Below are 16,698 nucleotides of genomic sequence, written 5' to 3'. Positions count from 1 at the left end.
GAAAGTCTGAAAGATTCTTATTTCTGTGAAGATGAAGAGGACGTTTGGTTCCTTGATTAAGGAAAGAAACGAGATTGACTGAAAGTTCTATTCTTTCCCTTAGATCTTTTTCTCTGAGGGAGAAAGGATCCTTTTCCTCCAGTCACACTAGAAATGGTAGCATATAGACCAGGCTCAAATAAGATCTTTCCTGCTTAAAGGGAGAGATAAAAGTCTAGTCTTGAAAACCACAATCACAAGGCTTTTCTGGTCAGAACAGATACAGCCATATTTTTTAGCATTAATCAGGTTATATTAGAAATTGCGTCACAAATTAAGGCATTAGCAGATCTTAGATCTTATAAGTTTCAATTTAAGCTGAAATATTTTCTCTACAGAATCAGAGGATTTATCCTTTAAAGGACCTACAGTAGTTGGGACAGTTCCAGCATGCTCCATTACTGGTAAAAGAAAGCCATAGGGCTCATTTCCATTGAGTAATTAAAAATTGAGCCATAAGCTTATCAAAGTTGCCGAAAGTAAAAGTAGTTTATGGCTTAATTTGAAATATTTTTGTGCAGTGCATGCAGTCTTTTTGTGTATGTGTAAGTTAACGTTGTGTTAATGCTTCCATCTGATGTCGGATTTCTCGAAAATTGCACCATATCAAGTTTGTTGCTTTGGTAACCTGACCTTAGATTATAAATGTTACATTAAGTGCCTGTGCTCCTTATCTGTGATTGGATAGAAAGGGAAATACATGGTAGTTAGTTGCAGTGTTAGGAGTTTGGTGTTTTACACTTAGTTCAGTATGCCGTAATGTTTGGGACCTTATCGACAGCTTCTGACAGTATTTTACCTGTTTGCATATTCATTTGAAACCAGGTGTAAATTTGTGCTTTGAGCCATTGGAAACTATTGATAAGCTTAATACCTTCCAACAGCATTTTTTTTTTTTGCACAAAACCATTTACAGCTCAGTGGAAACAAGCCAATAGTAGGAAATAAATAAATATAGTTAAAACATATGTTTATTACAATATAATAGGAGACAATAGTTATAGGTAAAACTCAAGGACTTATAACAGTAAAGGACTCAGAGAATAAGAAACCCACACAGAAAAAATATATATGTGCAGCAAAGATATAAAACACAATAAAGTGCACATGTAAAATAGGAACCTCCTAGAACAAAAGTCTGTCTCCCAATAACATATAGTCAATCATCTATATATAGTCTAGTGTATACTGGGGTATGTCTGTAAGTGTCTGTAAAAATGTCCTCTGGTTATTAAGTACAATTTTGTAAATATACCTGCTAATAGTTTGTGGGCTATGTGAGTGCCAATGTACTGTGTCTCTACTTACCTTACTAGCACTCACTCTGCTGTGCTTACCAGCTGCAGAGATGACTGCATCCAGTAGGTTGCCCATCCAGTTCTATGTACGTCACAGCAGAGTATCACTTTAAGAAGTATCTTGACGACCCAACTAGGAGGCTAGTCCCTGTGACACCTGTGGCAGGCTTGTGACTAACTCCTTCACTGGGAGTAAATGTGTCTCTACCCTATACTTCAAACCCCCCTCTGTCTTTTAGTAGTAGCTCTCTGAGGGGAAAATGAGCCTCACATAGGTCTGAGGACCCCTCACAATGAAGAATCTGGAGCACCTAATTTCTTCCCCTTCCTCCTGGGAGGCAAAGATAAGAGTAGCTTACCAGAGAGGTGGGAGGGATTAAGAACTCTTAAAAGGTTTGGTTGTTTGTTAATTCCTTTTTCATATAAATGCACTGTAACAGTTTTTGTTCAGAATATATCTCTTTAATACATTTTTGCCTTTATCTAATATTTAAACCTCATTACAAAAGAGACTATAAATAACAGTATTGTGTTTTTAGATAGATTTTTGCCAAATTGTGGCTTGGTATTTCCCATATAATAATCCCAAAGTGGTGGCAGCAGAGATAGTTTAGTGTGGGCTGCAGTAAAGGAGAGTTTTAGGCATTATTCTGGGTCAATTACAAATGTTTTTGCGCGCACCAAACTAAGTCATAGGCTTGTCTGGAGCGGTCTGTTCAGCTGAAGTGAACTGTAGGTACTATACAGTTTTTGTATAGTGATTGCAGTAAGTTACTTTGTGCCACAATAATAAACTACTATTACGTTACCGGTTTTGAAATGAGTTCCACAATCTCTTCCTCTGTTTTCCTCATCAAGCAGTCTACTATAGCCGATGAATGCGGTGAAGCACAGCCAGACAAATTAGCATAGAGCTGCAAGACAATGATATAGATTTTTTCAGGTTGTCATCATTTTGAAAAACTGTTTTAATTTATATTTTAAGAAACACCTTTTAAGGGGAACTTTTAGTGTAACAAAAAAATTTTGTTCGAACGAACATTATATTTTGAAAAACAACTTCTTCTCTTTTACTTTTACCTATTCAAAATAATAAAATATATAGTCAGCGTTGTGCTTCTGTACAACTATAGATATAGCTGATGAGCAAATAAGAAGCAGGTATACATGTGTATGCTCCAATTACTTGCTGTGTCCTCATTTAGAGCAGAATGGGATATTCTAGGTGACCTTAATAAAAGCAAAAGAAAAGTGGCCAAAAAAGTTAAACGTTAATAATACAGTACTAATACGGTTGAATAAACTTTGTGCAACCAATAATTAACTTGCACTGGAACTTTAACTCTGACAAAAAGTAATGAAAAAACAGCAAACAAGGTTTAATCAAAACAGGCGAAATACATAGGAGTGTAAATCTGGCCTGACTGCATTTGATACACATTACTTGTCTTCAGGACTTGACTGGGACCAAAAATAGGCCAGGGCATTTTAAAGCAAAGCAGCCCACCCCCTCCCCATATACATACACTCATATGCATGCACACCACACATACACCAACATACATACACTCATATGAACATACACCACTCATACACACACTCATATGCACAAACACCACACATACACCCACATAAACACACTCATATGCACGCACACCACACATACACCCACATAAACACACTCCTATGCATGCACACTACACATACACCCACTCATATGAAAGCACACACACCACACATATAGCCACTCATATGCATGCACACCACACATACACCAACATACATACACTCATATGAACATACACCACTCATACACACACTCATATGCACAAACACCACACATACACCCACATAAACACACTCATATGCACGCACACCACACATACACCCATATAAACACACTCATATGCATGCACACTACACATACACCCACTCATATGAAAGCACACACACCACACATATAGCCACTCATATGCATGCACACCACACATACACCCACTCATATGCTCGTACACCACACATACACCCACCTACAAACACTCATTTGCATGCACACTGAACATACACACACACACACAATCATATGCACACACACCCCACATACACCCATTCATATGCACAAGCACCGCACATACACACAATCATATGCACCAGCATACTCACATCGCACATACACCCACATACACACTTATATGCACTCACATTGCACATACACACACTCATTAGCTCGCTCGCCACACATACACTCTCATTATACATAGTCTACAGATTCCACTGAATGAAATATCTGTGTCAGAAATTGACTTAACTAAATACAGTTCCTTGGACACATTCCACCCATATACACAGGTGCTGAATGGTGAGTGTAGACTGTGCTGTAGCTTGTCTGTCAATAAATGTATTTGCTCTTGCAAAATAGAAAATTGCTACAATCACATTCAAACACACAGCCACTAACTGTTATGGCTAACATTGAATCTCCCTTTTATTTGTGTAATATCTCTAAAAATAATGTACTTTGCAAATACACATGATGTGAAATTCTTTGTGTGTTTTCAGAAAGATATCACATGTATGTCCATCTGACTAATCATTGTAAATAACATGCTTTTGTGAGAAACCAACATATTAACAACAAATATGAATCATAACAAATTATAAGGACAAGAGGGGTGTAAAATGTGTAGTTTAGGAATAATTATAAATAATGTGAAGCTGATCTTTACTACTCATGATCATGAGCAATAGCCTTTATCATATGGGCTGAAGGTAGATAATATTATATATAAGGATGACTCAACTATCCATACACTGCATGTAAATATACTTAAAAATATAATATACAAAATATATATATAAAAATCAGCAATCTCCTAATATCATATGTATATATACGCTGTATAATGCACCCTAAAAAATATCTCTTAATCAAACATAGATAAAATATAATTTAATACATATAAAACACAGTATTACAATATCCTCTAACTATTGTTGTGGCCACAACTGCTAAAAAATGATAAGGAATATTCCAAAAAATATACAAAATTGTTCCAGATAAAATATTGATATATGTTGTAACTGCTAAATAAGATTACTAAGTATCAGATTGTTTTTCACTTTGTGGATACTATGTACACACTTAAAAGGGTGTATTTTAGAAATGTATTAGCCCCTGCATGTACACTGTGTGTAGTCCATGTAATCCACAGTTAATAATTAAAAAACAGAGTACCTTGATGTTAAAATAATCGGCGTTCTCCAGCCGTTGCTTTATCCAAATAAACATGTGGCAATGTGGTAGCCAATCGACGAACAGGTCTTAGTTTAAATAAGTGCTGTTAAAATTGCGAGTTAGCATCCAATCCACTGTCTGCGGTATATATTAACAATATATTGATCAATCTAAGTCACTTGTAATTGCCGGTTTGGTACACATAATTCAGAATAGCTTTCACTGTCCTGTGTCTTTTGTCTTCAAATCAGCTTACCCACCGCTGACTTGTCGGTCCTTTGATCTGTTTCCACTTTAGCTGTTTGCACAGTATCAGTCCAGCTTGGATTCCCACTTTGCTGTCCTTAGAAACTGTTCCCGGTAACTCAACAGTCCACCGTGTAGCCGGATTTACCGGGGGTGGTGAATGGTGATTACTTCAGGTGTTTAGCCTGGCTGAACTTGTATCAGCTGCTGGTCAAATGTCTCAACTTCCTTCACAGATCTACGCGTTTTAGCATCTCAGCGATGCCTTTATCAAGATGACAGGAAGTTGGTGGAGATAACTCAAGATAAAGGAAAGTTTCGAGAATTGTTCGAAAAGTCAGTGAAAGAAGATATTCAAAATTTTAAACTTAAAAGAGGAAAGCACTTTAATACTAGTATAAGAGAAAATTAAATAATAAGAGATTTGAAAAATAACCCAAACATAATGATCAAGCCTGCAAATAAGGGCGGAGGTCTGGTTATTCTGAACACTGAAGATTATGTGACAGAATCATATAGATTACTTAATGATGAAAGTACATATAAAAAATTAAAAATGAACCCTATCAGAAACCAAATAGTAAAACTTGATAAATTATTAAGGTTTGCAAAAAGAGAGAATATATTGAATGAAAGCGAATTTCGTTTTCTAAATATCACACATCCAAAACCCCCCATTTTTTACCATCTGCCAAAAAATCCCCAAATCTCTTATTAACCCACCCGGAAGACCCATAGTATCAGGCATACACTCATTAACATCTAATTTGTCAGAATACGTGGATAATTTTTTACAGAAATATGTGGTTAGATTACCATCCCATATAAAAGACTCAACACATTTTTTTTATTTTTTAGGGGATATCTCGTGGATATCCCCTAAAGAAGAATATACACACGTTACCTGTGACGTTAACTCCCTGTATACAAATATTATTCACCAATTAGGCCTGGAAGCAGTAAAATATTATTTACACAGAGATGAAGATATCCCTATTGTCCAAGCAGATTTCATATTACAATGCATTGATTTTATTCTGAATAATAATTATTTTAATTTCAATGGTGAGTTTTATATTCAAACTAAAGGTACTGCTATGGGTACAAAATTCGCACCTAGTTATGCGAATATTTTTATGGGCCTATTTGAATTGAAAAATATTATGGAATCACATTGGAAAAATAATCTAATTATGTTTAAAAGATTTATTGATGATATTTTCATTATATAGAAAGGAGGGGAAGAACTCTTTAACATGTTTATACAAGATTTGAACCAAAACACATGGGGTTTAACATTTACACATGAATATAGTTCAAAACAAATAAACTTCCTAGATATCCATATTGATATAGAAATGAACTCTATTATAACAAAAACCTTTTTCAAGGAAGTGGACGCAAATAATTACATCCACTTCCAGAGTTGTCATCTAGATTTGTGGGAAACAAATATACCCAAGGGTCAATTTTTGCATTTAAGAAAGAACTGCACACATATATCAAATTTTAGAGAACAAGCTAGTGTTTTGAAGGATAAGTTCACTGAACGTAGATATAGTGAAAACATCATACATGAAGCTATGCTTTTTGCTGAACAAAAGGATAGAGAATAACTTTTAAGTTCTAGAAAAACCATAATTGATAATAAGGTACAAGAAACTGTGATAAGAGATACAGCTTTTATTACAAATTATAGCTCAGACCAAAGGTTAGTAAATAAAATATTAAACAAACACTGGCACTTGGTAAAGAAAGACCCGTTATTGAGTGATCTGATTAGTGATGTCGCGAACCTAAATTGAATTGAATTCAATAGGCAGGCGAACTTTAAAACCTACAAGGACTCTTTCTGGCCACAATAGTGATGGAAAAGTTGTTTCAAGGGTACTAACACCTGGACTGTCGCATGCTGGAGGGGGATCCCTGGCAAAACTCCCATGGAAAATTACATAGTTGATGCAGAGCCTGCTTTTAACCCATAAAGGGCCTAAATCACCTAACATTCCTAAATTGTTTGCAATAAAATAAATAAATATTGTAAAATTTTAGATTTTAATATTAAAATTATGTTAAGAAGTGCAATGCCCATATGACTCTATGAGTGGTCGCACTGGCTGGCTGCTACGTAGGGCAGCAATTATAACAACAGTATGCTGTGTAAGTCAGATAGACAGTTTGACACAGGCCTGATAGAAAATACAATTAGATTACACTAGCATAATGATTTAAAGACTTTTTTTTGGAAATTTTAAGAAAAAGGTTAAGCACATACATATGAGTCGTGGCTGATAGCCTTGGAAGGGCAGCTATTAAAAACAGTAGGCTCTGTAAGTCGGATACACACACGCCTGATAGAAAATACTATTAGAATACACTAGAAAAATTATTGAAATTATTTTTTTGGGGGGGAAATTAAAAAAAGGTTAAACACATATGAGTCGTGGCCCATAGACTAGGGAGGGCAGCAAGTAAACACAGTAGGCTCTCTATGTCAGCAAAACACACAGGCCGGATAGAAAATTATATTAGATTACACTAGCAAACAAATTTAAACTTTTTTTTTTATATATTAAAATTAAGGTGAAGAAGAATAGATATGAGTGCTGGGTGGCTGCCTGGCACAGACCAATTAACCAAAAGACTGAAAAAAATGAGGTATATTAATGCTGAGTGAGCATGACAGACACAGGCATGATAGTAAATATAATTAGATTACACTAGCAAAATATATATATATATTTTTTTAAAATTTAAAATAATGTTATAACTGGATATTAACACTGGTGGCTGCTGGCTGGCACAGAGCAATGAACCAGAGTATATGCTGTGTGACACTGGCCTGATAGAAAATGAAAAAAAATTACACTAGAAAAATAATTAAATTTTTGGGTTAATTAAATTTAAACTAATGTTGTTAGGGAGATATCAGTGGTGGCAGTAGTCACAGCATATGCTGTGAGCCTTAAACACACAGCTGAAAGCCAGGCAAATACTAATAAAAAAAAAAACGAAAAAAAAAAAAAAACGGCACGAAATATAGCCCTTAAAAGGGCTTTTTGGGGTGCTGTGCTTGCAGCAGAGATGAGTGGAGTCCTTCTGGACTGTAAATACACTAGCCTAGCTATGTTTTTCCTATTAATGTCAGGAGCAAAAACACAACACGTCCTCTCATTAAGAAAGCAAGGTCGTTATGAGTCTAAAATGGCGGATTCCGAGTAGCTGGGAGGGTCTGTGAGGGAGTGTCTGATGTTGATTGGCTCTAATGTGTCAGGCGGCTGTGACATAAAGGGTCAAAGTTTCCACAATGATGACACATAGGGGCGGATCGCCATGTGTTCGCCCACAAACGCGAACGCGAACAAGCTATGTTCGCTGTGAACCGTTCGTGGGCGAACAGTTCGGGACATCACTAGTGATAAACCTAAAATAATTTATAGAAAGGAAAGATCTTTAAAGAATATCCTGTCACCCAGTGAATTTTGAAATAGAAAAGGAAAGAAATAGATGTTGATTTATCAGGAAATAAAATAGAAGTTTTTTTTCCTTGTCATGGATGCAAAGCCTGTAAATTTAGTACAAAAACCAAAATTGTTGAATCTAGTCAATCCAATTGTAAATTTCATATAAATGAGGTCATAAAATGTAATATAGTATATATAATCAATGCCCATGTAAGAGGCATTAGGGGTGGGAATATTACGTAATATACTTTTAACTGAAGCGGAACTAATTTTTAAATTTAATACCTTAACTCCAAATGGTTTAAATGCGGAGCTGGACCTAAACCCATTCATCTGATTTGATGAGACTATGATATGATACATTTGTAGATATACTGTATAATAATGCATAGATTTGATATATTTTTTTAGAGACATTTTAAACTATATATATATACATTTTTTCCTAATTATCAAATAATAAAAAAAATTTAATTTAACTTTTTTTCATATTTATCAAATAATAATTTTAATAATTATTTTTATTTTTTCATATGTATAAATATCAATATAATTAGTTAGATTTTAGTCTAATTAGCGCTAATATTGTGTATTATATAAAATAATGAAATTGCTGCTATTTGAGTATTTATATCCTTTTGGAAATTATAATACTGCAAGAATATCAACATATTGCCTTTAATGAAATGGGGGAATATCCCTTTAAGGGACGGATATAAAAGACTGACATCCACCAACTTCCTGTCATCTTGATAAAGGCATCGCTGAGATGCTGAAACGCATAGATCTGTGAAGGAAGTTGAGACATTTGACCAGCAGCTGATATAAGTTCAGCCAGGCTAAAAACCTGAAGTAATCACCATTCACCACCCCCGGTAAATCCGGTTACACGGTGGACTGTTGAGTTACCGGGAACAGTTTCTAAGGACAGCAAAGTGGGAACCCAAGCTGGACTGATACTGTGCAATCAGCTAAAGTGGAAACCGATCAAAGGACCGATAAGTCAGCGGTGGGTAAGCTGATTTGAAGACAAAAGACACAGCAGAGTGAAAGCTATTCTGAATTATGTGTACCAAACCGGCAATTATTAACTGTGGATTACATGGACTACACACAGTGTACATGCAGGGGCTAATACGTTTCTAAAATACACCCTTTTAAGTGTGTACATAGTATCCACAAAGTGAAAAACAATCTGATACTTAGTAATCTAAGGCCTAGATTTAGAGTTGGGCGGTAGCCGTCAAAACCAGCGTTAGAGGCTCCTAACGCTGTTTTTTACCGCCCGCTGGTATTTGGAGTCAGTCAGGAAAGGGTCTAACGCTCACTTTGCAGCCGCGACTTTTCCATACCGCAGATCCCCCTACGCCATTTGTGTATCCTATCTTTTCAATGGGATCTTTCTAACGCCGGTATTTAGAGTCTTGGCTGAAGAAATCTAACGACAAAACTCCAGCCGCAGAAAAAAGTCAGTAGTTAAGAGCTTTATGGGCTAACGCCGGTTTATAAAGCTCTTAACTACTGTGCTCTAAATTACACTAACACCCATAAACTACCTATGTACCCCTAAACCGAGGTCCCCCCACATCGCCGCCACTCTATTAAAAATTTTTAACCCCTAATCTGCCGCTCCGTACACCGCCGCCAGCTACGTTATCCCTATGTACCCCTAATCTGCTGCCCCTAACATCGCCGACCCCTATATTATATTTATTAACCCCTAATCTGCCGCCCCCGCTATCGCTGACACCTGCATATTTTTTTTAACCCCTAATCTGCCGCTCTGTACACCGCCGCAACCTACATTATCCCTATGTACCCCTAATCTGCTGCCCCTAACACAGCCGACCCCTATATTATATTTATTAACCCCTAATCTGCCGCCCCCAACGTCGCATCCACCTACCTACAATAATTAACCCCTAATCTGCCGACCGGACCACAGCGCTACTATAATAAATGTATTAACCCCTAAAGCTAAGTCTAACTCTAACCCTAACACCCCCCTAACTTAAATATAATTTAAATCTAACGAAATAAATTAACTCTTATTAAATAAATTATTCCTATTTAAAGCTAAATACTTACCTGTAAAATAAACCCTAATATAGCTACAATATAAATTATAATTATATTGTAGCTATTTTAGGATTAATATTTATTTTTCAGCCAATCAGATTGAGATCGCATTCTATTGGCTGTTCCGATCAGCCAATAGAATGCGAGCTCAATCTGATTGGCTGATCGGATCAGCCAATCGGATTGAACTTGAATCTGATTGGCTGATTCCATCAGCCAATCAGAATTTTCCTACCTTAATTCCGATTGGCTGATAGAATCCTATCAGCCAATCGGAATTCGAGGGACGCCATCTTGGATGACGTCCCTTAAAGGAACCGTCATTCATCGGGAAGTCGTCAGTGAAGATGGATGGATCCGCGCTGGAGGTCTTGAAGATCAGCCGGTCGTCATCGGATTGAAGAACATAGAAGATGCGGCTTGGGGGGCGGAGCCAACTTCCATCATGGCCGGTCGCACTTAGTAGGGGCTCTCTGCTCAAATTAGCTACAAAGTACAGTTATCACTTGTAATTATTGTTTAAAAGGTATATATCCTAACTGATATTATTTAGACCTATCCTAGGGTCCTGCACGCCAGTGCGATAAATTCTCGCTGCACCGGAAAACTACTTTAACAGTGATCCCGCTTGCATCAAGGCCTCCGGTTGTAAGTCTCAGCCTTCCCACCCTCCAATGCAGTAACGGAGCTCACCTGCACACCCAGTCTCCCGGATCGTCTCATACAGAGTGGGGGCAGAGTTGGGAGCTATCCCGCACTATCCGCACAAGTGCACCAAGTTGAAAGCCGGATCAACAGCATCGCATCCTTCCATACTGCAGCCGCTTCTATCACAGGCACTAGCTCCGGAGAGACGGAGGTCCGCTCCGGAGCCCACACCTCCGCATCGTCTTGAAGCCAGGAGGCAGGCGCTACATAACCGAGCTGCTGGTGAGTCACATCAACTCAAATTACCAGTAACAACTGACCCGCTTAGCCCTTATACACACATCCTTACCCTGGGGACAATGCGATAGTGCTGCACAGATATCTACAAATAAAGAGACAGAATACCCTGCAAAGTGGTGCAAAATCGCCATCTTTGTTTACCCTGCGCCACAGTGCAATAGCCTGACACCCAGGCCCTCTACTTTCACACCCATTTAACACCACTACAGAACTTTCACCTCAGACTTTGCTAGAGGCACTGGCAAAAGTTCAGCCTGCTACAATTTCCAAAAGAGTGACTTAATTGAGGCCTGCAGCTACACCCTTAAATCTACCGGCTGGCCACGTGGAGCTGGCTTCTTACACTGAGGCCTACCATTCAAACTGCACAGCAGCTGCCTCTCATTTTCTTACGCCCCACTTCACTACTTATGGAGATAGTGAAATTAAAGGGACACAAGTGAAAGTTTTTTTTTTTGGATGACTGTGTGAACCTTAGAATATTTCTACACCATACTAGCAGCATAGTTCTAGAGACTGTTCTTGGCTGGTCACTCCGCTGCATCAGTTAATACAGCTTTCTCTGGTAGGGACAATTAAAAGTTCCTACTAAGCAGGATCTGAAAGCACTACAGGGGGGCGCTCTCCCATTCCCTTTCCTGCTGTATATAGTGCAGCAGGTCATACCCAACACCCCTTCTCCGGCCTGGCCCAGAGGTGGCAATCTCCCCAGGGAGGGTGCCCTTCGCCTAGTTCAAGTACAGAGCGATCTATTATTCTATAAAAGACTGAACCTACTAGACATTAAAATATTAGGCAGATGCCCCAAGCCCCAACGGCACTTCTAGTTTGATTAAGAAATACATCTGCCTAACATGGAATAATCTCCACTAGGCCACCTAGGCCTGTCTACCACACAGTGATTTATAGCACCTCCTAAGGAGAAACACCTTGGCGTTTCTGGACATATCCTCTTCAAGGACCCCCATCACAGAGTATACATTTTACTTCCTATCCAACATGTCGCAGTCAGCGAAGGGAAAAAAGAACAAGCAGCCTTTTTTACCAAAAAAAACTGTAATGGATCATTTTGGGCCCTCTGGAGGGACTCCACAGAGTGATTTGGAGCCCCCAGACTCCCCCAGATCTGATTCCTCAGAACTTACATTGGCGGCTATGCAGAATTTCCAACAAGCCCCGTCTGAGACAGTTACTCCCTCATTCATTATGGACTCTCTAAAGTCCCTGTTGGACAAACATCATGCTTCATTCACAGCCCAAATGGCAGCTTCCACGGCTGAACTCAAAAAAGAGATTTCATGTACCAACGAAAGAATAGACACCCTGGAGAGAAGGCAAGAGGATGCAGCTGTAGAACATTCTAATTTGCAATCCTACACGCAGCGCTTGGCGGATTACTTTGAAGTTGTAGATGACAAAATAGCTGATCTGGAAGACAGATCTCGGCGGAACAACCTTAGGATCCGAGGTATCCCCGAGACTGTCTCCGCAGCTGACCTACATCTATATCTAAAAGAACTGTTTCATGTGCTAGCCCCACCTGCAACAGATATAGAAGCCTTAATAGACCGTGCGCATCGCGCGCTCAAGCCCAGGGGCCTTTCGGATGATCAGCCAAGGGATACAATAGTCCGGCTTCACTATTTCACCTACAAAGAGAGAATCCAGAGGGCGCACTTTCAGAAACCTTCCCTCCCAGACAAATTCAAAGGCCTACAAATCTTCCCCGATTTATCTGCGAGGACTTTACAAAAGAGAAAGACTTACACTGAAATTACTTCCATATTACGGAAAAATGAAATCAGGTATAGATGGGGTTACCCCATAAAGTTGTTAATATTCCGAAACAACCAGATGTTCACTGTACAGACTTCAACCAGAGGATATGAGCTTCTAAAAATGTGGAATCTGTATCCTACCCATAAAGATAAAGAAAAAGATAAACTTCAACCTAAGCAAATCCAGCTAAGTGCTTCAGCAACAGAATGGACTGCCTCTACCACCTCTGCAGACCGACAGGGTGCTGCAGGGACCTCAAGGCTCCAGGACCGGTCAACTCCCTCTTTTCGAGGCTTTGGACCACAGAAGCGACATGAGAATCAGGATTGGTCCATTCTGCCTCAGAGACACAGATCTGGTTCACCAACTTCCTAGGATATACTGATGGGACTGTAACCTGAAGTCTGCTTGGCATGTTCAGTTTTTGTGAGACACTGTCCGTATGTTTGGTGAAGGACTGTGTTTCAACTTACCTGGAACTCTTTGGACTTTTGTGCTGTCTCTAGTGGACTCTGGACAATAAGTATCTTCCTTTGATTTTACTGTTTTATAATTCATTTATAATGCTCTTTCTAATGTTTTTATAATTTAATAGAGACTTCCTTGCCTATCATTTACCGTTATTGTTTAAAAATAACAACGTTGTCTTAGCTGTGCAGCGACCTATAGCCTAGACCCCGCAGGTAAATTGCTCACTGCCTACCCCTATCAGTCATGATCATACTAATATATAGATTTCGAATGCTCGGTGTGGGCCCAACCGGAGCGCATCTCCTACGTATCTAGCAATCATGACTATGACTGATGATACCAGTCTCAAAATCATATACAGCATATTTAGACATGGTACTAGCCTAGGCAGCCCTTTATGTAATTTGGCAGCTCAGCCCATAGGACCTGAACACAGCACCCTTTAGTGATAGAGGAAGCAGGGTAGACAGAGTTGATGGTTTACATGTGCAGAAGGTAACTTTCATAGACAACGTATATTGAGCTCCTAGATAAGAGCCTAATTATAACAAAGTTAGCATCATTTAGTGTAACACAGCAAACTATCACTGTCATATCCCCCCAATCCACTAGCTGTAAACGTAACTACAACTATACAGATTATACGCAGGGTTTTTATTTTAAAGAGCAGTGTGAAAAATATTGCAGCTCAGCGCACACCCTACGTTTTAATGTCCCATAGATGCTTACCTAACTAGAGTTCCGCAATGCAATGCCAAGCTGACTCCCAGTTCTCATTTTACGATGTTTCAACTGCTAACAATTCTAACGAAGTACTAATTGTGTAATTAATGTTCTCTTATTTGTTTCCTGTTTACTATATATTATCACTGTTACACAATCTCCACTGTTATATATTCTTCTTATGTGAAGGCCATAGGGCCGATAACCTAAGTTTTGATCTCCATACCTTTAGTTTCAGTGAAACATTGCTGTTATTTATAGATTAGTACTCTGAATGATGTTTTATATATAGAGTTACTGTTTTTTTTTCCACATATTTAGTGAATGTTTTTTGTTATCACTGTCACATAACTTTAAAGTATCTTGTAACTTTTTCACTTGACAGGCTATAAGGCCTTCACTCCAATTTTGGTCCCCCATCACCCCCTAATATCATATATCATTCATCATATAGCTAGTGTGCGGCCGGCCCCCCCTATGCATGGCCCGCTGTTAACAGTAAATTACTTAAAAATCTTAACAACCCTCCCCCCATAGACCCAAGTCCCCTTCCCCCCTTCTCCAATATAAAGTGGTTTCTCTTAACTACACCGCCATATCTATCTTGCAGTTCATTTGTACTGCCATAAACTATACTGAGTGTCGCATCCCCCCCCCCATAGACCCTAGCCCCCTTTCCCTTTTACTCTAATGTACCTCCCTTACTAGGGAAGGCGATTAAAGCGGTTTCCCTTGACTATACCGCAATTTCTATTTTACATTCCATTTGGACTGTTATAAATTGTACTCAGTGTTGCACCTATCTGGAATTTACCAGAAGTCCAAAAACAAGCAACCTCTTACTGCTCTTATTCCCTCACTCTGGTACTTTTCTTTCCCCCCCTCTTCCTTTGCTAGTTCTAACTTCTTCCTCCCTCTCCCCCTTTTTTTTTTTTTTTTTTTTTTCTTCCCTCTCTCCCCTCTTCTTGTCTACTACTTCTTCTCTACCCCCTCTCCCCCAAACGTTGTTTCAACATGTCCCTTACCTGCACTTCACTTAATACTAGAGGGCTCAATACTCCTGACAAGAGAAGCAGATTAGTTAGCTACCTAACACGCACTAAATCTAAAATAGCCTTTCTCCAGGAGACTGACTGGGCGGATGGTACCCCTATACCCTTACATTGTAAGCAATATCCAGTAGTGGAGACAGCCTCATTCTCAGGGAAATCGAAGGGAGTAGCTATTTTGATACACAAATCCATACTCTTTGAGAAATTAGAAACTTATAAGGACCCAAAGGGTAGATTTCTGATACTGACCTGTAGACTAGATAACACTCCATATACCCTAGCCAACTACTATGGCCCAAATTCGGGACAAATACGAGCCTTTAGAAAGTTTTTACGACTGTTGACCTCTCATAAAACCCAAAACCTATTACTAGCGGGGGATTTTAATATGCTCCTAGACCCTATACTAGACAGACGCTCTCCCAAACTCAAACCCTGTGACAAACAAACCACTAGAAATGCCAAACAATTCAACAATGTTCTGGCTCAACATAATCTGTTCGACATCTGGCGTTCCCACCATCCCTCTTCTAGGGACTATTCCTTTTACTCTAAAGTACACAACACCTACACCAGAATTGATTATTTCTTCTGTGAACCCAGACTCTTGGATTCGGTCCAGTCGGTACTCATGCCTGAGTGCACCTGGTCTGACCATTCCTCGGTTCAGCTTATCTTGAAAACCCCCAACAGTATCCCTTTCAGATCCTCATGGACACTCCCAGAACACCTCCTCTCCAGTCCTGAACAAGTCACACTAATCCGGAAAGAGATTTCCGAATTCCTAAGCGTAAATGACAACGGTGCGGTTAATGACTTTTGCCTGTGGAGTACTCTCAAGGCATACCTCAGAGGGGTATTCATTAAACTGCACACGGAGCACAAGAAAAAGATGGGCAGTTCGCTTGCCCAGCTCCATGTTTCTCTGAGGAACCTGAATGCATTGCATGTAGCGTCATTAGACCCCCAGGTTCTCACCCAAATTGAAGCCACTAAAACAAAAATCGCAGCCATAGAATTAAAAAAGCACCAAGCACAGATTCAGAAGTTCAAACAGGCATTTTATGCCAAAGGAAACAAAGCGGATAGACTATTGGCCAACAAACTCAAACAAAGAACTGCTGAAGCTCGTATCCCATACCTCAATACACCCCAGGGAGCAGTTCGACTCCCAGCAGACATAGGGAAAGCCTTCGCTTCCTATTACTCCTCATTATACAATCTAGCCAATACCCCTGCCCACGTTGCCCCGACCGCACAGCATATTCGGGACTTTCTAGACACCCTCTCTCTACCGACTCTTTCGGAGGACCAGAGAAATCTGCTTGATGCTCCATTTACCACCAAAGAAGTCCTCTATGCCA

At 39.2% G+C, this 16,698-nt stretch overlaps 1 protein-coding gene across 1 annotated transcript in view; it reads right to left on the bottom strand.

The window, feature by feature from the left end:
* LOC128648613 (pyrethroid hydrolase Ces2e) overlaps window positions 1-16,698 on the bottom strand; it is a 237,738-nt gene that overhangs the window by 120,214 nt on the left and 100,826 nt on the right. The window contains exon 7 of the mRNA XM_053701386.1: window positions 2,147-2,251. Within this exon, the coding sequence (XP_053557361.1) occupies window positions 2,147-2,251 (105 nt within the window). The remainder of the gene's footprint in view (window positions 1-2,146; window positions 2,252-16,698) is intronic.

The sequence above is a fragment of the Bombina bombina genome, chromosome 1 (assembly GCF_027579735.1).
Source record: "Bombina bombina isolate aBomBom1 chromosome 1, aBomBom1.pri, whole genome shotgun sequence".
Taxonomy (NCBI): domain Eukaryota; kingdom Metazoa; phylum Chordata; class Amphibia; order Anura; family Bombinatoridae; genus Bombina; species Bombina bombina.
This window is presented reverse-complemented; position numbering and strand designations above follow the sequence as displayed.